The following is a 23,492-nucleotide window of genomic DNA, read 5'->3' as shown; positions in this document are numbered from 1 at the left end:
TGTCCCTCATGTCTAGATCCAACTATCACTCCGCGTTCAAAGTCTGTTAAACCCGCTCCATCACACTCCTGGCCTTGTGAGATGGGGCATTATCTTGTTGAAAAATTCCGTTGCCATCGCGAAACATGGTCGTCTTGAAGGGGTGTACGTGGTCTGCAACGAGTATAGTACATTCCTTGGCCGTTATGGTGCCCCGCACGAGCTTCACCGAACCCACGGATGTCCACATGAAGGTTTCCCAAAGCATAACGGAGGCGCTGTCAGCTTGTCTCATTCCTGCAATACAGGTGCGAGGAGCTGCTCCCCTGGAAAACGACGGTTTCGCGCTGTCCCATCTGCATGATGAAGAAGATATCGGAATTCATCAGATCACGCAATGCGCTGCCACTGCGCCATCGTCCAGTGCCAATGGTCAACTGTTTAGTTCAGTCGCTGTTCAGTTACATCTACACCTACGCGATTACTCTGTTATTCACAATAAAGTGCCTGGCAGAGGGTTCAATGAACCACCGTCAAGCTGTCTCTCTACAGTTCCACTCTCGAAAGGCGCGCGGGAAAAACGAGCACGTAAATTTTTCTGGCGAGCCCTGAATTCTCTTATTGTATCTTGATGACCATTTCTCCCTATGTAGATGGGTGCCAACAGAATGTTTCCGCAATCGGAGGAGAAAACTGGTGATTGAAATTTCATGAGAAGATTCCGTCGCAACGAAACACGCCTTTGTTTTAATGACTGCCACTCCAATTGACGTATCATATCTGTGGCACTATCTCCGCTATATCGCGATGGTACGATCTTGTGGTGTAAACATCGGCAGATGCAAGGGCCTTCGGCTGTGGAGGTTGCGGGCTTTCCAGTAACTACGCACCCTCCGACTCAGAGTTGCAATATTTAAAGTTTTGGCTGGTTTCGTTGTCTAGGGGCTGGGATACGTAGTTGCCGCATTACAGGCCAAATACTGCTGAGTCTACAGTGTACAGTGTGAATACACACATGAATCGAATGGTCGAAGGTTTCTATCACTCGGCAATTGCGAATTATGATAGTAGCATATACATTTATAAATGAAAGATTGCAATTAAATAAAATCTGCAGGTACTATCTTAACGACTTTAAATGATGAGTACTATAGTGGAAGTACTTTTGAGAATGTGGTATACTTCTGCAAAACACTTATTAGTGGTGGTGGTGGTTAGTGTTTAACGTCCCGTCGACAATGAGGTCATTAGAGACGGAGCGCAAGCTCGGGTTAGGGAAGGATTGGGAAGGAAATCGGCCGTGCCCTCTCAAAGGAACCATCCCGGCACTTGCCTGAAACGATTTAGGGAAATCACGGAAAACCTAAATCAGAATGGCCGGAGACGGGATTGAACCGTCGTCCTCCCGAATGCGAGTCCAGTTTGCTAACCACTGCGCCACCTCGCTCGGTAAACACTTATTAGTGTCGATGGTCCAGCAGTTAAGTGAAATATAAGTTGAATAACAGGGAAACAATAGATTCCTACAGCACGTAATTAGTTATGAACAACAACATAGCTCGCGAGACATTCACTTCTAAACGCACACTATGTCTTCACTGCAGAAGCCACGGTAATCACACAAGAGCACAAGTCGGCACTCCGAAGTATTTCTGTCTCTCGCGATCACGTGCAAACTGCTTCACTCCAAGTCTTTCCCGCGACTATCTCCGTCGCGCCGACGAGTCCAGCACTTCCGTGTCGTGTCCAGTACTCTCCAGAGCTATCCTTGTATCCCCTCCGGAAACTCGCTTCCATCCAATCTCCCCACTCACGAGTGCTGTGATTGGCTAGAGCTCTGGCGCCATGTCTTCATGCCAACGCACAGTCACACAAACATAATGAAACATGAAACTACCTGGAAGATTAAAACTGTGTGCCGGACCGAGACTGGAACTCCCCTGCGCAGGAGAGCTTCTGTAAAGTTTGGAAGGTAGGAGACGAGATACTGGCAGAAGTAAAGCTGTGAGGAGAGGGCGTCAGTCGTGCTTGGGTAGCTCATGTGGTAGAGCACTTGCCCGCGAAAGGCAAAGATCCGGAGTTCGAGTCTCGGACCGGCACACAGTTTTAATCTGCCTGGAAGTTTCATATCAGCGCACACTCCGCTGCAGAGTGAAAATCTCATTCTGGAAACATCCCCCAGGCTGTGGCTAAGCCATGTCTCCGTAATATCCTTCCTTTCAGGAGTGCTAGTTCTGCAAGTTTCGCAGGAGAGCTTCTGTAAAGTTTGGAAGGTAGGAGATGAGGTAGTGGCAGAAGTAAAGCTGTGAGGACGGGGCGTGAGTCGTGCTTGGGTAGCTCAGTCGGTAGAGCACTTGCCCGCGAAAGGCACAGGTCCCGAGTTCGAGTCTCGGTCCGGCACACAGTTATAATCTGCCAGGAAGTTTCATATCAGCGCACACTCCGCTGCAGAGTGAAAATCTCATTCTTAAAACCGCCTTTGTTTGAGTGGCCGCCACCCCAACTCGCGTATCATATCAGTGATACTCTCACCCCTATTGCGCAATAACAGGAAACGGGCTGCCCTTCTTTGCATTTTTCGATGTCCTCCGTCAATCCTAACTGGTAAGGATCCCACACCGCGCAACAATATTCCAGCAGAGGACGGACAAGTGTAATGCAGGCAGTCTCTTTAGTGGGTTTGTCACATCTTCCAATCTGCCAACGAAGCGCGGTCTTTGTTTGGCCTTCCCCACAATATTATCTATGTGGTCTTTCCAATTCAAGTTATTCGTAATTTAATTCCTAGGTATTTAGTCGAATTGACAGCCCTTAGATTTGTGCGATTTGTCGTATATCCAAAATTTATCGGATTTCTTTTAGTACCCATGTGGATGACCTCGCGCTTTTCTTTGTTTAGTGCCAATTCCACTTTTCGCACCATACAGAAATTCTCTCTAGATTATTTTGTAATTGGAATTAATCGTCTGATGATTCCACGAGAAGGTAAATTACAGCGTCATCTGCAAACAATCTAAAGGGGCTGCTCAGATTATCACCTAGATCATTTTTATAAATCAGGAACAGCAGAGAGGGCCTGTGACACTACCTTGCGGAACGCCAGATACCACTTCTGCTCTACTCGATGATTTACCGTCTGTCACTACGAACTGTGACGTCTCTGAGAGGAAATCACGAATCCAGTCACACAACTGAGACGATACTCCATATGCACGCAATTTGAATAATAGCCTTGATTTTAAGAACAGAGATTACTGGCTATTAATTATGATATGTTGGAGGTTCAATTCCCTTTACATTTATTACTAGAAAGAATCGATTTGCTAAATGCCTGCCATATGTGGGAAGGAAAGTAGCGCCGGTGCAGCACGGAGTGAACAAGGGTGGCTAACGTTATTTATGCGTCACACTATCATGACTATACTGTACCTATCATGAAATCATTTTTTAACGTTAGTTGGACTTGAAAGATAGTTTTCCTTATAATTGCTGTAACACTTTCTAAGCAGCTTCATTCGCTCTGTTTGAGAAATAATGTGCCGAAGAGAAACATGTGATCAAGAGTTTCCTTTGGTAGTTTTGGATGCATTTGTGTGTTGCCTGGTTTTCAATTTGATCTTTTAGACTGAAGCTGCACTTGCCAACTTGTCTTCACTAAAGCATACTTGCCTCAAGGACATCGTGGATTATATGGAACAGCTAGATATTACTAGTCAGTTTACTAAGAAGTAAAGCATTGATTCTTTCTTCAGATATGAAATTTTATAATTCCTGTTTTACGTGCCAGTCTTCATTTGCTTAATACTGTTTTTCCTGAATTCACTGTTACTGTGAAAGCTGACATTTTGACGAAAGCTATCTTGATGGCAGTTTGTATGCTGGAGTGTTTTCTTACGTGATTCGTACAAGTGAAGCGTTAAATCCTTTTAAGTAATTTTGGATTGCTCTTAAACTAAAATTTGTTTGAGCTGTGAGACCATGTAAGTAGGGTCAGGCATGTTGAAGTGAGTTAACGTTAAATTTAATAAAATTTTTAATGAATGTTTTATGTAAAATTTGTGACCCCAGTTCAATCAGTCACTCCACGCTTTTAGTACCGGTGGCCCAGTACTTTGTGATAATCTTTATTATTGAGAGTTGTCGTTTGTACTCAGGTGATTCATGTGAAAGGGTTTCCGACTCGATTATGGCCGCAAGACGCGAATTTTGACAGACCTTGAACGCGAAATTGTAGTTGCAGCGAGACGTGCCTTTGGTAACAGCACTACATTGCCTGCAGCGCCTCTCGTGGGCTCGCGACCATATCGGTTGGACCCTAGACAACTGGAAAACCGTGGTGTGGGGCGGCGGGTGGAAAATTTACTGTTGTATAAATGTTTGAATTTTGAAACACTTCACGGACGATTAACCATATGTGGGGCGGCGGGTGGAATTAATTGTTATATAAGTGTTCCTATTATTTATGCTGTTGTTTTGCCGTTCTCAACACTGGCTCTCTAACTACAATATTGGCAACCAGAAAGTGATTAGCAAAACGTGAAGCCTGTAATTAGAATTCCTAGTGCCCACTTCATCTGAGAAATACACTTATAGCTACAGCTTATAGCTCTGAGAAATTAGGAGATTTTCTGGGATTCATAATCAAAAACGATTTTCTAAAAATAGATCAGTATATTCTGAAAGTCACAAATAAAAGAAAAGAATCCACACAATCTAACTAACAGAGCAGTTCAGAGTCTAATGCGCTGATGCAACTATAACTGTCCAAATTAAATGTTTAAGTGAATGCTCGCCATAATTTGATGATAATGTTCATCAAACGCCACGCTAAATAATGGTAGAATGTCTGTCCCGCGACGGCACGTGAAAATACGACATACACAGACTGAAGATAGATAATTAAAGTCAACCCAAAATTAACACTTCACTCGAAAATGATTTCATGGTTACGCGAATCCCGAGTAACTTAATACGGCATCCGAAGCTGTTTATAGCAATGATACCGACGCGGCGCGACTCCCGGCACAGGTGGTGTGCTATTCAGCGTCTGGAGAGGACTGGGGCCTTGCTTCCTCGCGCAGCGTTCTTACAGGGTGTTTCAAAAATGACCGGTATATTTGAAACGGCAATAAAAACTAAACGAGCAGCGATAGAAATACACCGTTTGTTGCAATATGCTTAGGACAACAGTACATTTTCAGGCAGACAAACTTTCGAAATTACAGTAGTTACAATTTTCAACAACAGATGGCGCTGCAAGTGATGTGAAAGATATAGAAGACAACGCAGTCTGTGGGTGCGCCATTCTGTACATCGTCTTTCTGCTGTAAGCGTGTGCTGTTCACAACGTGCAAGTGTACTGTAGACAACATGGTTTATTCCTTAGAACAGAGGATTTTTCTGGTGTTGGAATTCCACCGCCTAGAACACAGTGTTGTTGCAACAAGACGAAGTTTTCAACGGAGGTTTAATGTAACCAAAGGACCGAAAAGCGATACAATAAAGGATCTGTTTGAAAAATTTCAACGGACTGGGAACGTGACGGATGAACGTGCTGGAAAGGTAGGGCGACCGTGTACGGCAACCACAGAGGGCAACGTGTAGCTAGTGCAGCAGGTGATCCAACAGCGGCCTCGGGTTTCCGTTTGCCATGTTGCAGCTGCGGTCCAAATGACGCCAACGTCCACGTATCGTCTCATGTGCCAGAGTTTACACCTCTATCCATACAAAATTCAAACGCGGCGACCCCTCAGCGCCGCTACCATTGCTGCACGAGAGACATTCGCTAACGATATAGTGCACAGGATTGATGACGGCGATATGCATGTGGGCAGCATTTGGTTTACTGATGAAGCTTATTTTTACCTGGACGGCTTCGTCAGTAAACAGAACTGGCGCATATGGGGAACCGAAAAGCCCCATGTTGCAGTCCCATCGTCCCTGCATCCTCAAACAGTACTGGTCTGGGCCGCCATTTCTTCCAAAGGAATCATTGGCCCATTTTTCAGATCCGAAACGATTACTGCATCACGCTATCTGGACATTCTTCGTGAATTTGTGGCGGTACAAACTGCCTTAGACCACACTGCGAATACCTCGTGGTTTATGCAAGATGGTGCCCAGCCACATCGCACAGCCAACGTCTTTAATTTCCTGAATGAATATTTCGATGATTGTGTGATTGCTTTGGGCTATCCGAAACATACAAGAGGCGGCGTGGATTGGCCTCCCTATTCGCCAGACATGAACCCCTGTGACTTCTCTCTGTGTGGACACTTGAAAGACCAGGTGTACCGCCAGAATCCAGAAACAATTGAACAGCTGAAGCAGTACATCTCATCTGCATGTGAAGCCATTCCGCCAGACACGTTGTCAAGGTTTCGGGTAATTTCATTCAGAGACTACGCCATATTATTGCTACGCATGGTGGATATGTGGAAAATATCGTACTATAGAGTTTCCCAGACGGATAAGGGAACGCCTGATCAAATCTGCTCTACCGACTAGCCGCTGGGCTAGTAATGCACCACATTAAGTTAATGAATAAATCATAGCTTCTTTTGCTGATGGCCGATGAAGCTCTCAATTGAAATGTGCATTCAACACACAGGTAAGTAATCATAATAAAAGTTTGACGTGGCTAAGTAAATTATTTTGGGCGAGAGAATTAATTTAATTACACTACACGCAGTAGGCGAGCTCTGAACTTGCCCTTTGGAGATACGCTATCGCTATAGTTATATAGTTATTCAATTGAAACTTCTCACATCTTTATGATTATAGCGGATCTCCATTCTACTTAAATATAAACATCCTAGCCTTATTTATTAGCCTACTTAATCTATCTTGCTTCCTTAATTTTAAAGACAAAAACCTGAAAATCATGAATTTCCACTAAAATCTTAATTTGTGAGATCCAGAAGACTGTTTCTATTAAATAATTATGAAAAAGGAATCTAAATATAAATTTTTAAGTCTCTAGCTCTTTTCTGTTGCGCCAATGATTTTTACAGAAAAACGTCCAAATTTCGAAAATGGTTAAAGTTATCGAACTGATATTCAACACATATTAATTTAGTATTACTCCTGACATGTTAGAATCATTTTAGGTTATTTACTTGATTTTTAAAGTATTGCGCAACATTTATGACGTCAGAGCTAGTTACAGCGGACTAGGCTGGCACACAATGGAACGACTGATGAGAATTTTATAAAGCGTGAGTAGGCTGCTTCCCTACAGTGGCCTGGTCAGATGATTCCGGAATTTAGTTGGTAAGAGCTGATGGGAGGGTCGGCGGGTGACACAGACCCTACGAAGCCACAGACCTAAGTTAACAAGGCACGTGCAAGCTGATGGTGCCTCCATGATCGTGTGGGATGTGTTTACATGGAACGGTGGAACGGACTGGATCCTCTGGTCCAACTGAACCGACCGTTGACTGGCAATGGTTACGTTCAGCTACTCGGAGACCATGGACTTCATGTTCCAAAACAACGATGTAATTTTTATTGATGACAATGTTCCAGGTCACTGGGCCACAACTGTTTGCGACTGGTTTGAATAACATTCTGGACAATTCGAGTGAATGATTTGGCCACGTAGATCGCCCGACATGAATCCCATCAAACATTTGTGGGACATCATCGACAAATGTACAAAATTCTGCACTGCCAACAATTTTGCCATTACGGACATCTATAGAGCCAACATGGCTCAGTATTTCTGCAGGGAACTTGCAAAGACTTCCTGAGGCCATGCCACGTCAAGCTGATGCTCAACGCTGGTCAAAACGACCTCCGACACGATATTAGGAGGTACACCACGACTTTTATCACGTCAGTGTCAATTTGAGATATGCAAATGATTAGCTTTTCAGAGCATTCACACGAGGTTGGCGCCGGTGGCGACACCTACAACGTACGGACATGAGGAAAGTGGCCAACCCATTTCTCATACACAAACAGCAGTTGACCGGCGTTGCCTGGTGAAGCGTTGTTGCGATGCCTCGTGTAAGGAGGAGAAATGCGTACCATCACGTTTCCGACTTTGATAAAGGTCGGATTGTAGCCTATCGCGACTGCGGTTTATCGTATCGGGACATTGCTGCTCGCGTTGGTCGAGATCCAATGACTGTTAGCAGGGTTCAGGAGGGTAATACGGAACGCCGTGCTCGGTCCCAACGGCCTCGTCTCACTAGCAGTCGAGATGACAGCCATCTTATCCGCATGGCTGTAACGGATCGTGCAGCCACGTCTCGATCCCTGAGTCAACAGATGGGGACGTTTGCAAGACAACAACCATCTGCACGAACAGTTCGACGACGTTTGCAGCAGCATGGACTATCAGCTCGGAGACCGTAGCTGCGGTTACCCTTGACGCTGCATCACAGACAGTGGCACCTGCGCGTCAGATCTAATATAATATATTTGTCCAATGAATACCTGTTTATCATCTGCATATTTTCTTGGTGTAGCAATTTTAATGGCCAGAAGTGTATAAAAAATTACAAAAATCAGATTGTCGTGTGGTCGCCTTGTAAGCCAGCCGCTGCGTGGAAGCTACGCTAGGATATACGGCTTGTGCATCGCTCGATCTGCGGAAAAATGCTGTTCTTTTTTTTCTAAACGCTCTGCCATCTGATGCTCTTCTGTCATGTTTATTTCCGGCCAAGCCCTGCATACAGCATAAATTTCGATGAAATCCGAGATGGCGAGTAGGTGCAGTCCCCTTGTGAGTGTGATTAACAGCAAAATTCCACGTGCCGTTCCTCAGGAGATCGAATTGCGATACAATATAAATCGGTCATTATAGAAACAGCATAACTCTATAATTGCATATTTTTCAGGAAGCATAAAAAACTATTTTTTAAATACAGTTGCTTCATCCTTCTCAAAAGTATAGTTTGGTGAGTACATCTACATTTACCTCTACATGCATATACTCTGTGAGGCGTGGCACCTTATATCGCTCGTGTCTAGAGCCTGTATATCGGGAGAATGACTCGTGTGTGCTCAGTGACAGATGGTCTGAAGCGGGTTCAGTCGAGTGCGTAGTTCTAATTTTCATCCACCAGAGTAAAGTAGCGCACAGAGACATTCAAGAAACAGGTCAAGAGAATGTTTTTGTGAATTGTTCTGTTTATTTCTGGAAGTAGTTTTTTCTTTATTTACGTTTGTACAGCTTTGTATATGCTTTTACTAGTGTGAGTCATGCGTGAATGTGGTCTAAAGCAAATATGTAGAACATTGTTCTTCTAATGAACTCTGTAGTGTAAGAAAGTTTTAAGACAGTGTGAATGCAGACGACGGTGAATTTTGTACCATAATATGTTAAGTAAGTTATTTTAAAAGGGAAGCTAATTCGAGTGCAAATAGTTAATAGCGTAAAGTATAAACAAAATATCAGAATGTTAAATATTTATTCCGGGAAAAAGTACAGTTCGAAAGTGTGTTATTTGTTGCTTGGTTAGTCATGTAATGCGCGGACTAACGCGGGAGAATAATGTTTTTCTATCGGCCTTAAAGAAAACTGACCGATCAAAACGGAGTATTCTTCGGGCGTCTTTACTCTTGGAGATAGAGAGTCCTTACAGTCGTCTTAAGGGGTCGGAGCCCAGCCTTTCAATGGTACGGTCGTGTGTAGTATGAGCCCCGAAGGAAGTTACAATTTGCCGGTTTTAGTTGTGCTACCTGTTTCAAAAGTGTTTTAAACTGAAGGAATATTTATTCCTGTGTATTTTTTAGAAAGTACATATTTTTTAAGTAATTTTGTGTATGAGAAAAGACAGTAAATCCGCGTGGCATATTGAGCAGATCGGTGACAAACTACTTGAGTGCTTTAGACACCGATAAACTTAATACCATGGGGAGCATTTTCATTTAAGAACAATCAGTGCTTAGTAGCTGTTCAGATTTCGGGTAACACATAACCATAAACTTGCTAACGTGAATGAAAGGGTTTGTGCATGACTGTGTTAAAATTAGCACTGGCTTAGCAGTTGAGCCGTGGTGAAAATTACTGTTTTGAAGAGCGCGCCGCAGCGCGTAGTGTGAAGCAGTCGCCCTCCGTTTCTGGCGGTGGCGCCGCGCTGTGGTAGTCGATAGTCGCGGCTTTGGTGTCTCCCTCTGGTGGGAAAGGGGAAAGGTTGCCTGTTCACGTGCATTTAAGGGGCGCTATGAGCTCGCCAGTCGGTCAGTCTGGGTCAGTCACTCGTCTGCATTTGTAAGGCAGTTTGTCTGTCATCCGGAATGCTAGTATGTCTTTCTTTCGGATCAATCTTCAAGTCCAGATAAATGAGAGTCTTTCCAGCCCGCCAGTAAGAGAACTCAGCGAGTGGTCGCCCGGTCGGGGCTTAGTTCCTGCATCGGAGTCTGCACGTTAGGCCGCCAGTCTGCTCGAGTTCGCTCAGGCAATGGTCAAGGCGGTTGGATCGATCGGTCGGTCGGTCGCGCACTGAGACACAACATGACTTGTCCGTCTTGAGCGTCGGCGCATGTGAGGTCGCCACGTGAGTCCAGTGAGCCGCGGCGTACAGCGAGGGGTGGTGACTTCGCGGTCGACGCGAGAGCAACAGGAGTCAACCCGCGACATCAGCTGCGACGCCGTGGTGTAACTGGTTCTCCGAGCGCATCTGGGCCCCTTCAATTACCATCTTGTGGAGCTTGACTCGGTCCTTTCCCGGTGCAGGGATGTCGTTTCTCCAGTGGGCGTGTTTCCTCTGCATGGTTGGGTCCGAGCCAGTATTTCCGCCGTCGCGTGTCTGGAAGTGAGTGGGAGACGCACAAGCAGTGCAGTCGCGACGGAGCAGCAGGCAGTCGGTCGGTTGGTGCAGACCAGGAAAGACGGGAGATGGGCGCGCCTTCCTGCGTCCGTTGAAGCGGCTGGCAGCGGACTGTTCGGGAGAGCGTTTTGGGGGTCCTGCGCTAGGTCTTCTCGAGAAATCGCAGTTTATCAGAAGTTAAGTGATTGGTGATATGTTCTGTGACTTACTCTTGTTAATTCTACTTGTTTGTTGGTCAGTCTCTCGTCCCCAGCTTGCTCGACTGTCCGTCGTCCGCATTTCTTGGGCAGTTAGTGTCTGTCTGTCGTTCGGAGCTGCCTCTGTCATGTTTGTCGGATTTGCTGTGCTAACTAATTTATTGCTTGGAGTGTAACGGCCCAATACCTGAAATATGTTTTGATGTTGCCCTATGATCTTGAGAGGCGGTATCTGTGTACTGTAGAGCATGTTAACTTGTTTGGCCAACCTTGTATAATTTTATATAAGATTGCATTTGATGGGCTTTTATTTAAATGGTCCTTTTAGTATATAAAGTTGCCACCCTTCCACTGTAAACCTTTTCTTAGAAGTTAAAATCAAGTTGCACCTTCGGTGGCAAAGTTAATTTTTTAATTTTAGTGTTTTGTACCATTTCCATCCCTCCTACGGGGGCTTAGTTTGTGTGCTTGTGTGAATTGTTAAAACTTTTAGTTTAAAGTAATCTGGTGTGTTGCAGATTTGCACCAGTGTAGTCTTTCAGAGGTTGTTGTGAGCGGTCGTAACTACGGCCGAGTCAAAAGGGGGTGGCAAGGTTCTCAGCCCGAAAGCTCATACAGTCAAAAATTTGTCTCTTTCTGTCTCTGAATAAATTTTAACTTGATATCTAGAGGGTGCTTTCTGATTATAATTTTAAATCTGTTTCTTTTTTAAAAAAGCATAAGGCACCATTAAAGTGAATAAATTACCATTTTTTAAAAAGGAATTTGATTATGATTTCATCAGATACTCCCTGGCAACTACTTCCACGCTCACATAGTGTGATTAAATGTGTTAATGTTCTTGAGGAATCGCTAGTAAATAAAATAAATTCTTAGCAATGTTCTTTGAAGATAAGTCACGGTTCAGCAGTGAAAGTGCATATTATAAAGGTTCAGAATATACCGAGGTTTTGCTAGCATTTCCACCTCTCATTCAAAATTAAAACCATTTCACGATTTTTAGAGCAGTAACGTTGCGTGCAGCCTGGTGCGAGTCGCAGTGCGGTAGGTACTGCTCGGCTTTCCTACGGGCAATCTGTTGCGACGAGTTCACAGGTAGGTGGCGGTAAAAAGGACGAAACGAAACCTCGCCGCCGCACTCTGCAGATCATTCTTAAGTGCCTGGCAGAGGGTTAATCGAACCACCTTCACTGTAATTCTCTATTATTCCACTTTACAACAGCCCGCGGAAAAAACGAACACCTATGTCTTTCCGTGCGAGCTCTGATTTCCCTTATTTTATTTTGATGGTCGTTTCTCCCTATGTAGGTCGGCATGAATAAAATATTTTCGCATTTGGAGGAGAAACTTGGTGATTGAAGTTCAGTGAGAAGGTTCCGCCGCAACGGAGAAAAGCCTTTGTTGTGATGTACATTCCAAATCCCGTATCATGTCCGTGACACTCTCTCCCCTGTTTCTCGATAACAAAAAAACCCGCTGCCCTTCTTTTAACTTTCTCGATGTACTCTGTTAATACTGCATGGTAAGGATCCCAGACCGCGCAGCAGTGTTCCAAAAGAGGACGAACAAGCGTAGTGTAGGCAGTCTCTTTAATAGATCTGTTGCTTCCCTAAGTGTTTTGCCAATAAAATACGCCCGTTGGTTTGCCTTCCCCACAACATTTTATACGTGTTCTTTCCAATTTAAGTTATTTGCAATTTTAATGCCTAGATATTTAGTTGAATTCACTGCCTTTGGATTAGACTGATTTATCGTCTAACCAAAGTTTAACTGATTGCTTCTAGCACTCACGTGGATGACCTAACACTTTTCATTATTTAGCCGGCCTTGGTGCCCGAGCGGTTCTAGGCGCTCAGTCCGGAGCCGCGCGACTGCTACGGTCGCAGGTTCGAATCCTGCCTCAGGCATGGATGTGTGTGATGTCCTTAGGTTAGTTAGGTTTAAGTAGGTCTAAGTTCTAGGGGATTGATGACCACAGATGTTAAGTCCCATAGTACTCAGAGCCATTTGAACCATTTTTTTCGTTATTTAGGGTCAACTGCCAATTTTCACACCATTCAGATATCTTTTCTAAATCTTTTTCAATGTGTCTTGCTCTTCTGATGGCTTCACTAGACGATATTCGACAGCACAAATAGCAACCAACCTAAGACGGCTCCTTAGATTGTCTCCTAAATCTTTTATATACGGGGTTATTACAAATGATTGAAGCGATTTCACAGCCCTACAATAACTTTATTATTTGAGATATTTTCACAATGCTTTGCACACACATACAAAAACTCAAAAAGTTTTTTTTAGGCATTCACAAATGTTCGATATGTGCCCCTTTAGTGATTCGGCAGACATCAAGCCGTTAATCAAGTTCCTCCCACACTCGGCGCAGCATGTCCCCATCAATGAGTTGGAAAGCATCGTTGATGCGAGCTCGCAGTTCTGGCACATTTCTTGGTAGAGGAGGTTTAAACACTGAATCTTTCACATAACCCCACAGAAAGAAATCGCATGGGGTTAAGTCGGGAGAGTGTGGAGGCCATGACATGAATTGCTGATCATGATCTCCCCCACGACCGATCCAACGGTTTTCCAATCTCCTGTTTATGAAATGCCGAACATCATGATCGAAGTGCGGTGGAGCACCATCCTGTTGAAAGATGAAGTCGGCGCTGTCGGTCTCCAGTTGTGGCATGAGCCAATTTCCGCGGGCTACGCGTGAAACTTGCCCGCACGCGTTCAACCGTTTCTTCCCTCACTGCAGGCCGACCCGTTCATTTCCCCTTACAGAGGCATCCAGAAGCTTTAAACTGCGCATACCATCGCCGAATGGAGTTAGCAGTTGGTGGATCTCTGTTGAACTTCGTCCTGAAGTGTCGTTCCACTGTTATGACTGACTGATGTGAGTGCATTTCAAGCACGACATACGCTTTCTCGGCTCCTGTCGCCATTTTGTCTCACTGCGCTCTCGAGCGCTCTGGCGGCAGAAACCTGAAGTGCGGCTTCAGCCGAACAAAACTTTATGAGTTTTTCTACGTATCTGTAGTGTGTCGTGACCATATGTCAATGAATGGAGCTACAGTGAATTTATGAAATCGCTTCAATCATTTGTAATAGCCCTGTAGATAAGGAACAGCAGAGGGCCTATAACACTACCTTGGTGAACGCCAGAAACCACTTCAGTTTTACTCCATGACTTTCCGTCAATTGCTATGAACTGTTGCCTCTATGACAGGAAATCACGAATCCAGTCGCATTACTGAGACAATATTCCATAAGCATGCAATTTCATTAGCCGCTTGTGTGGTACAGTGTCAAAAGCCTTCTGGAAATCTAGAAATACGGAATCAATTTCTTATCAACAGCACTGAACACTTAGTGTGAGTAAAGAGCTAGTTATGTGTACGTCGTTTCTAATCCAAACACAAAAAAAAAAAAAAAAAAAACACAAACTGGCAAATATGGAAATTACGTAGTTTCCCTACAGAACGCTGCGTCTACCCTTTAAGACGACCTGGACATAACTCATTTTGTATAAAACTGGAGTTGTTTCTAAAATGACCGATTCGTATGAAGATTTTCTTCGTGTCACATGAAATGTACGATGGGCATTCTTAGTCTTGTCTGGACCAACCATTATATAAACAAAAGCAAAACCATATTACGTTCAGAAACGTGTTAAGAAAGGCACATGAAGATTCTTAGAAACGAAACCAAGCATGTTGCTAGTCAAGTCTACAGTCAAATATTCGTACAAAACCTATATGAGAATTAGACATGCAGAGAGCTATATGCATAAAGAGAGATAAACAGATAGAGAAAATTAGACCAACTACAACTTTAGGCCGCCTATTAATAATAGTTTCTGTTACCACATGCCATAAAAACTGACTGAAGTGAAACTGTCTACAGTTTGCAGAAATAAAAGTTTAGGGCTCAACGAAGAGGATTGGTTTAAAGGCTAGTTTAAGAAAAGGCGGCAGCGCAGCGATACGCACATTTGACACCCCTGTAGCATTCCTTGTCAGTACACGCCCACCTCCCTGCAGTGGTGCAGATGCATCTGTTGCACTCCATTGTTGTCACTCTTCCAGGTACACACACTGTAAAAGAAAAACGCCATAAGAATAGTTTGATATGTATTCAAAACAACTGGCTTCAGCTGTGCTTGTGATGCAAAACTGAGATTTAGTCCACATGTGGCAAATTTCACCTGCTGTTAGACATTCATACGAACAAAAAATGTGGACAAGAGGTCCTTTGGTTTCCTTTCAGTCTCTATACTCCAGCCCTTGCTTTCGACCGCTACGGTCGCAGGTTCGACTCCTGCCTCAGGCATGGATGTGTGTGATCTCCTTAGGTTAGTTAGGTTTAAATGGTTCTAAGTTCTAGCGGACCGATGACCTCAGAAGTTAAGTCCCATAGTGCTCAGAGCCATTTGAACCTTGGTTTCGGTTGAAATACAGAATTGCAAAATTATTCAATCAGATTAATAATAAGATAATTTCAAGAGAAAAACTCTTTTTTTGGACTTACATCGCAATATTTTATTTTGAATTGGAGGTCCTATGTTTCTGGTTGTTGTTTCAAAGATATTGGTCACGTCTTTTGGAGAAGAGGAGATGGTGGATAGCTTTTACAATATTTTTTCAATAATTTTAAAGCAATTTTCATATGAAATGAAATACCTTATAACGAAGCATCATTATAGTAGCTTCACTGCATACTTTTCTCTTGTGCTCAGCTGTCAGGAATATCACTGACTTGACAGACTACTGGTAATCTGACATTACTTTTTTCGCTACTTCACTATATTTTTCTTTTGAAGTTGTGTGTCTGTTTGTCATCTTTTTCTTATTTCTCACGTCGCCTTCAAATGGAATATAAGTCATAAGCAACTGCACATGACACTGGACAGTTTGCTACACCATAACAATTACTCCCAATGAAAGTGTAACTAGTTGGCCTGTACATCGCCATTTCATAAAAGGTTCGAAGTTAATTCACTGCCATTGAACTTTGAATAGATCCGCTATATGCAGAGCGTCTAAGAGATTTCCTTCCATTATGTGTATAACATATGACTTCATGCAGATAGAAAAGGTTGACAGTGCTGTATTTCTGGGATTGCAACTTGATAAAAAATTCAGTTGTAAATGACATATCACAGAATTACTGAAGCACCTAAACACTTCTGTTAGATATGGGAGATATAAATATAAAAAACTTTCATACTACGCCTATTTTCATTCTATTATGTCATATGGGATCATATTTTGGGGTAACTTGTCAAATAAAGCTTAAGCGTGTAATAAGACTATTAGAGTTGTAAATTCAACAACATCATTTAGAAACCTGTTCAAGGAACTGGGTATTCTAACCACTGCTTCTCAGTATATTTACTGCTTAATGAAATTAGTTGCAAATGATATGTCTATTTACAACCAATACATCAATACATAGTATCAATACTAAGAATAAGAACACTCTACATAAAGACCTATAATCACTTACCTTGATCCAAAAAGAGGTCCAATATTTCAGGAAAACACATATTCAATAAATTGCCAGCAACCGTTAAAAACTTGGTTTCAAATAAAGCACAGTTTAAACAGAGTTTGGAAGGCTTTTTAGTAGGCAATTCCTTCTAATCTATAGATGAATATCTTAATAGGGACTGTTACACCAGCTTAAGTACAAATTTGATTATTACTCTGCAGCGGAGTGTGTTCTGATATGCAACTTCCTGGCAGATTACAACCGTGTGCCGGACCGAGACTCGAACTCGGGACCTTCGCCTTTCACGGGCAAGTGCTCTACCAATTAAGCTACCCAAGCATGACTCACGACCTGTCCTCAAAGCTTTGGAAGGTAGGAGACGAGGTACTGGCAAAATTGAAGCTGTGAGGATGGGCCATAAATCGTGCTTGGGGAGCTCAGCTGGTGGAGCGCTTGTGCCTGAAAGGCAAAGGTCTCGAGTTTGAATCTCGGTCCGACATACAGTTTTAATCTGCCAGGAACTTAAGTAAAAATGTCTGCTACATTTCAGTTTTGACAGCACTTTGTCACGACAGTCAAGATTAGGTATTTTGTGTATGATAGATTTATGAAAAGTGCATAACGATGTTTCATTCTAACAATGTATTAATTCTATAAATATTGACAGTTCCAGTTTAGTGTAATGTATTCACACATTTTGACAGTTTATTCACATATTTTGAGAATCTCCTGACAAATGATCAGGGAGGTAAGTATTATATTCAAATGTTCTAGGGTTTTGTGTTCTACTTTCTGAAGTGTCCCACACACACGAGAATCATCTCATATTTGGGTCTATAGAACAAAAACTGAAATTAATCTAAAACTGATCTAATCCTGTAGAGTACTTGGCCACGAAAGGCAATGATCCTGAGATCCAGTCTCTGTTTGGTAAACAGTTGTAATCTTCTTGGAAGCTTCATATTAGCACAGACTCCGTGGTAGAGTGACAAATTCATTCTGGAAGTCGCGAATTGTCTGATTCCTTGCTGACTTGGCGTACTTGTAAATCTTAGCACAGCACCCCTGATGTCAGTTGATTGTGGTGAGGAGGTTGGTGGAGGGTGGAGGAGGGAGCCGCATGCCTGTGATGGCAGGGAGAGTGCGCTACGATGTGTAATATGTGTGTTTCGTCAACAAGGTCCCAGAAAAGTCGAGATTAGTTGACGTGTTCGCACTTACACTCGTCATATTTCTCAGAGGTAGGCCAGGCATGTACTCGGTTGCGCCAGATGTGAGTGTATGTGTGTACCAGAGGACTGCCAAGAAGTATCGGAAAGGAACTGCATATAACATCAAATAATGTGTGGTGCATTTAAAAATTATCTACACGGTATATTCTCCAAGTTTGTATTTGCATGACATGGTATCAAGGTGAAAACACCATTTTTCCTACAGGGGAACGACAATGTGATAGCAAGATGTATACCGGAAAAAGTCAGCAAGGAAGCACTGTAGACCATTCCAAAGAAACAGGTGCAGTAGTGGATGACCTGCCTGGGATATAGCAGCAACTCCGTTTAAATGACCGTTACGTAATGGACTTAGATATAACACAAGCTTTTATTGCTATTTTTAACAAAGCAGATGTGTCATAAAATAACATCAGACCTCGGCTTCTTGTTAAGGAAACAGGAATGTGACTGTGAACAATGATAACTTAAGGTGGATGAGCCCAGCTGTTGGATAAAGACACTGTCGGGCAACAGCAAAGGTAAAAACATTCCTCTTTAAAAGACTCTGACGTAAGAGAAGGGAAACTGCCGTGTCAACCCTACTTCCACCTTCCTTACCATAAATTTTGGTGTGCAAACATATTAGAGGGCTTTTTATCTCACAACATTCTAAATCCTTTAACTCACAATGTTCTAAATCCTTTTACCCCGTCTCTCTTTGTGGTTAAGTCTTCACACTCAACATCTCTCTCTCTCACTGCCACTTTCTATATTTTTTCTCTCCCATTGCCTCTTTTTCCTCTCATTGATTTACAATATATTCCACTGGCAGTGTCTCCTCTATCACAGTGTCTTCTTTTGCCTTTGTTTTCCACTACCACTGTCTCCACCATACCCTGGCAGCTAAAATGTTTTCCCCTGTATCCACATGTTTGAAATTTCGGTCCAAACACTGCCCTCCCCTATACCTACATGTTAAAGTTCACTGGTTTGGGAGAGTCCAGATCACCCAAGCCTATGTATGGACTTCATTCACCTCTCTCTTCCATTTACAATGCCTCCTCTGTCTTTTGCTTCCATTGCTTCTATCTCCATCCATCTCTCTTTCTCTTTTACTGTCACTGTCTGTCACTGAACATTAATACCGCCTGTCTGTTTGGCTCCCACTGCTATTGTCTTCGTCCATGTCTCTTTCACTTTTACTGCCACTTCCTCTCTCCTATCATCACTTTCTCCTCGCTCTTTCTCTCTTGCACCGTCACTGTCTCTCTGCAACTCCCTTCGACCGCAAAAAAGCGCGAATACGATCACATACCAAAATGACTCTTCTCTCGTTTGCTCCCACTGCTTCTATCTCAATTCATTTCTCTTTCCCTTTTACTGTCGCTGTCTCTCACTGACCATCAATATCTCCTCTGTGGCTCCTACTGCTGTTGTCTTCACCCATCTCCCTTTCTCTTTCACTGCCACTTCCCCTCCCACTGTCGCTATCTCCTATCTCTTTCTCTCTCATTGACTCTGTCTCATCTCTCTTCCACTGTCACTCTCTCTCTCTCTGCTACTCTCTCTCATCAGGAAAAAGCACGAATATATCCAGGTATCAATAATTTTAGTTCCTGTCAGTCTTTTAAGAAGGAACATATTCGTTTTTTCCGTGCTCTGACAAATTTTTTCCGCTAGTTCCAGTTTTAATCCCTGGTATTCGAGACTGTTTTGTGTTCTCACCTTGTGTTTTCTTTCTAGGAGCAGGCATTCTCTGCTTTTTGTGTTACGTTTGTGTACAGAGCTATTTTGGCATACTGATGTATATTTTAAATGATATACACTAATGTTTGGAAAACATATTCGCAGGGGACGATTAAGATCCCTAGCTCTTTGAATAATTCCAGGTAGTGAGTCCATTTCTTCCGTGTCATTATTATTTGAGGAGCCATCTTTTTTAATTTGAATTATTTTCTAGCTTTTGTCCCTCTGTACCCCAGAAAATTATACCATATCTACTGACTGTGTGAACATATGCATAATAAATTGCTTCAAGGCTGGTACGCTTAATGCATACATTGCAGCTGAAATTCGTTTTGCTACTCTTGTAGTATGTTTTCTCCATTTCAGCTGTTCATCTATATCCATCCTTAATAATTTATTACACAGCTTACTGAGTCACCATTTAAATTTAATTTAACATTGTTATCGTTTTTGTTTTGTATAAAAATTTGTGTTCTTTATGCTACATGTTACTTTACTCGTATCTGGCCATTTTTGTATTAGAATGTCATCGGCTGTGCACAGCAGTAGCTCTAGTATTTAATCTGTAAGTGAATAGGATAGAAATACGCTGATAATGGTATTGATAACCCTAAGCGAAGTGCAAATTTATGGGCTGCGGAGTATACACATGTAGACTGGTTAATGTTACGTGTGGGTTTTGCAGGAAATCATCGCTTCGCTAGCCCGCTGTAGCAGGTGCTTGGCTAGACTTACCATCACTTAGTTGTTTGCGGCAGTCCTTTTTGGTGCAAAACGCACCCCTGCCGCTCTGCCTACACAAACATTTGTTACACCCCAGCATGAACGTCGTTCCAGGCACACAACGGGCCGCAATTCCACTCATAGATCCACCTACAAAAGAAAATGGGTATTAAATCCGCAGAAGGCAAGGTGCTTTACGTAGGTTAAATGGAGTGTGAAATCCTTTCCGGACACTTTGTGGCGCCACGTGCGCGTTATGTTGCCGGTGTGCCACGACTTTTCCTGTCGTGTGTGGCACGATACAAAGGCAAGTTTGTCACACAGCACGTCTACGAAGAAATCCGAACAGTGACTCTATTGGGATAACTACGGAAATTTAAAGGTTTCCATTACTGTGTGCTTAAACTGGAAATTAACGAATGAATTGCACAACATATAGTTAGAATAACAGCTCGAGTCCACACGAGGTCATTCTGCAGGAATTTATTTAGGGAACTAGGGATATTCAAAGTACCTTAACAATACATATAGCCGTTTATGAAATTTTTTATTAATAGCCGATCCCAATTAGAAAACAATAGCAAACTGCATAGTTACAACACTAGAAGAAAAGATGACCTTCAGTATTCGTTTTCACTTTTAACTTCCGAAGCATGAACTGAGCATCATCCTGAATCAATTGGCAATTGGCAATTGAATCTCAGTGTAAACAAGTGCAATATGCTGCGAATACATAGCAAGAAAGATCCTTTATCATTTAGCAACAATATAGCAGGTCAGCAACTGGAAGCAGTTAATTCCATAAATTATCTGAGAGTAGGCATTAGGGGTGATTTAAAATGGAATTACCATATAAAATTAATCGTCGGTAAAGCAGATGCCAGTCTGAGATTCACTGGAAGAATCCTAAGGAAATGCAGGCCGAAAACAAAGGAAGTAGCTTACAGTACACTTGCTCGCCCACTGCTTGAATACTGCTGAGCAGTGTGGGATCTGTACCAGATAGGGTTGATAGAAGAGAGAGAGAAGATCCAACGGAGGGCAGCGCGCTTCGTTACTGGATCATTTAGTAATCCAGTGGAAGACTCTGCAAGAGAGTCGCTCAGTACTCGGTACGGGCTTTTGTTAAAGTTTCGAGAACATACCTTCAGCGAGCACTCAAACAGTATATTGCTCCCCCTCTACGTAAGCAGGGGGACTAAGTATGTGCCAGCCCACGCTGCATTGTTGCCAAATTTATTCAAGATGGCGGCATGTAGACTTGCCAACATCGCATGACGTCATCCAAGATGGCGGATTTTGGCGCGAGAAAAGTTTAATTGTGCTACATCCACTAACCTAACCTCAAGAAAAAATGGTGGCAATTTTGAATTTTAGCGCGAAAATAGCCCAAATGTGCTATGTCCACTAACCTAAGCCTCTAGAAGAAAAAATGGCGGCAAGTTTGAATTCCAACAGGATAATGCATGAGAAAACCGTACTTTTCTTTATTATTATTATTATTTATTAACATTCGCTATCATTTATTATTATTTATTACAATTTATTATTATTTGTTATCATTTATTATTATTTATTATTATTGACCTGCCTCCACTAGAAAATTCCCTCCAAAATCAAATTCCAACACGATAACGACTGCAAAACCTTACTTTTGTTTATTATTATTCATTATTATTTATTTAACATTCATAATCATTCATTGTCATTTATTATCATTCATTATCATTTATTATCATTCATTATCATTTATTATTATTATTTATTATTATAGGCCTACATCTACTAGAAAATTGCGCCAAATTCAAATTCCAACATGATAATGTCTCGAAAACTGTACTTCTATGCATATTATCATTTATTCAATGAGTCCGATTTCCTCGGTAAGAAAGCCATTTTCCTTACATCCATAACAAAAATCTATCACAAGTTCAAATCCCAACACCATAATTGATCACACGTACTAACTTTCTCCCTCCCTTATCTTTTTTCACTGGTAGCTTATCATAGTCGCGCCAAATAATGCACTGCTCGTATAGTAACGTAAGTCACGTCCTTTGTTTTTGCAGGGAGGAAGGGACTGAAGACTTTATTTCAGGCAGTATGGTCATCACTTGTTCTCCAACACAGTCAGCACACACATCTTTGATATCGCAGTGCAGTCACCACGACGTCCGCACTCCAACTCAATTAGTTCAAATCCTTGTCACCCCCTGGCCAGCGTGCGGAGACACTGTCTACGCCTGTCACGTGAGGCGGCCGGACACTAGAGTGGGGGACGAGCCCAGCGATCGCTCGCACGTCGTAAACATGTTTTCGCTGGACATGCTGGAACTTGTCGAGTTTGACGTCACAGCGGTCCCTTGTCTGCACACCACGTGTATTCGTCGCCTCCGCTCGTTGCCCGCCAAAATTGTCTGCCTCAGAGCTGAATCACACAACGGACGACCGTTCGCTGCCACTCTTTTGGCGCCACATTCAAAACTGTCGATGCCGACCGCTCACCATCCACCACGTGTCCCTGTGCGAGCGACAACGCAGTGCTACACTTTTGGCGACAAAGTTTGCTCAATAGTGGAATCCGCCATGACTATATAACAGCATGCTTGGACCGCCCTAGAACACCCGCTAATTGACTCACCCTTGAGCGCGCGTAATAACTGTACAATCGCTGCGCCGCCGTCCCGCTTACGTAACACATCCTTCACACATGTGACAGTTGTACCCTTCTGTAAATACCTGGAAAATGACTCTTTATTTCAGACATTACGGTCATGCAGGTGTGTCCCAACTGACTTCTCCATGCTCAGGCAGCTAACCTCCAGAGCGCAGATGATGTAAGCGCGGCCGGCTGAGCCCACTCCATCGGCAGCTCCGTGGCCGGCTGACGTCAAGTGACCAGCGGTGCCCCCACACCCCCATGGACAGCGCGGCAGGTAGGTGGCGAGCGGCACATCAGGGTCCCGCCACAAACGGTCAGCCGCGATTGCCTCAGAGTCCGACTATGTAAACATATTTGTTCGTCCACGAGCACTTAACACTGGACAGGATGGAACCTGTCGACCGCGTGCCGGACAAAGGATAAGTTTGGCGCCAGAGTTTGACCGATAGTGGAATCTACCATGACCATATAACAGCGCGTTTGCTCATCGCAAGAACGCTTGCTAATTCAGTCTCACCATGCCCGCTATATTAATAATTGAATTTACAATTTCATATACATATGCAAACGTGTTCAACTCCCTAATTTCAACTACTTTTCGAGGACCAAACCGCCACCTCCTCCTACTAGGAACCAGCGCCAGTAAACAAAGCTCACTTGCGCTTCCGCCACCGACCTAAGAAAACTGTTTCAAACT

General features: G+C 43.1%; 1 protein-coding gene across 1 annotated transcript in view; it reads right to left on the bottom strand.

Annotated features, from left to right (window-relative positions):
* Positions 1–20,275, bottom strand: part of LOC124550698 (pacifastin-like protease inhibitor cvp4) — an 83,404-nt gene extending 63,129 nt beyond the window's left edge. The window contains exons 1-2 of the mRNA XM_047125421.1: positions 20,146–20,275; positions 14,950–15,054 (exon numbers count right to left, since the gene is read on the bottom strand). Of these exons, the coding sequence (XP_046981377.1) occupies positions 14,950–15,054; positions 20,146–20,275 (235 nt within the window). The remainder of the gene's footprint in view (positions 1–14,949; positions 15,055–20,145) is intronic.
* Between the last annotated feature and the right edge of the window lie 3,217 nt (positions 20,276–23,492).

Source organism: Schistocerca americana, chromosome 9 (genome assembly GCF_021461395.2).
Source record: "Schistocerca americana isolate TAMUIC-IGC-003095 chromosome 9, iqSchAmer2.1, whole genome shotgun sequence".
NCBI classification, from domain to species: Eukaryota; Metazoa; Arthropoda; class Insecta; order Orthoptera; family Acrididae; genus Schistocerca; species Schistocerca americana.
The sequence above is the reverse complement of the archived record's forward strand: the minus strand, read 5'-3'. Positions and strand labels throughout refer to the sequence as shown.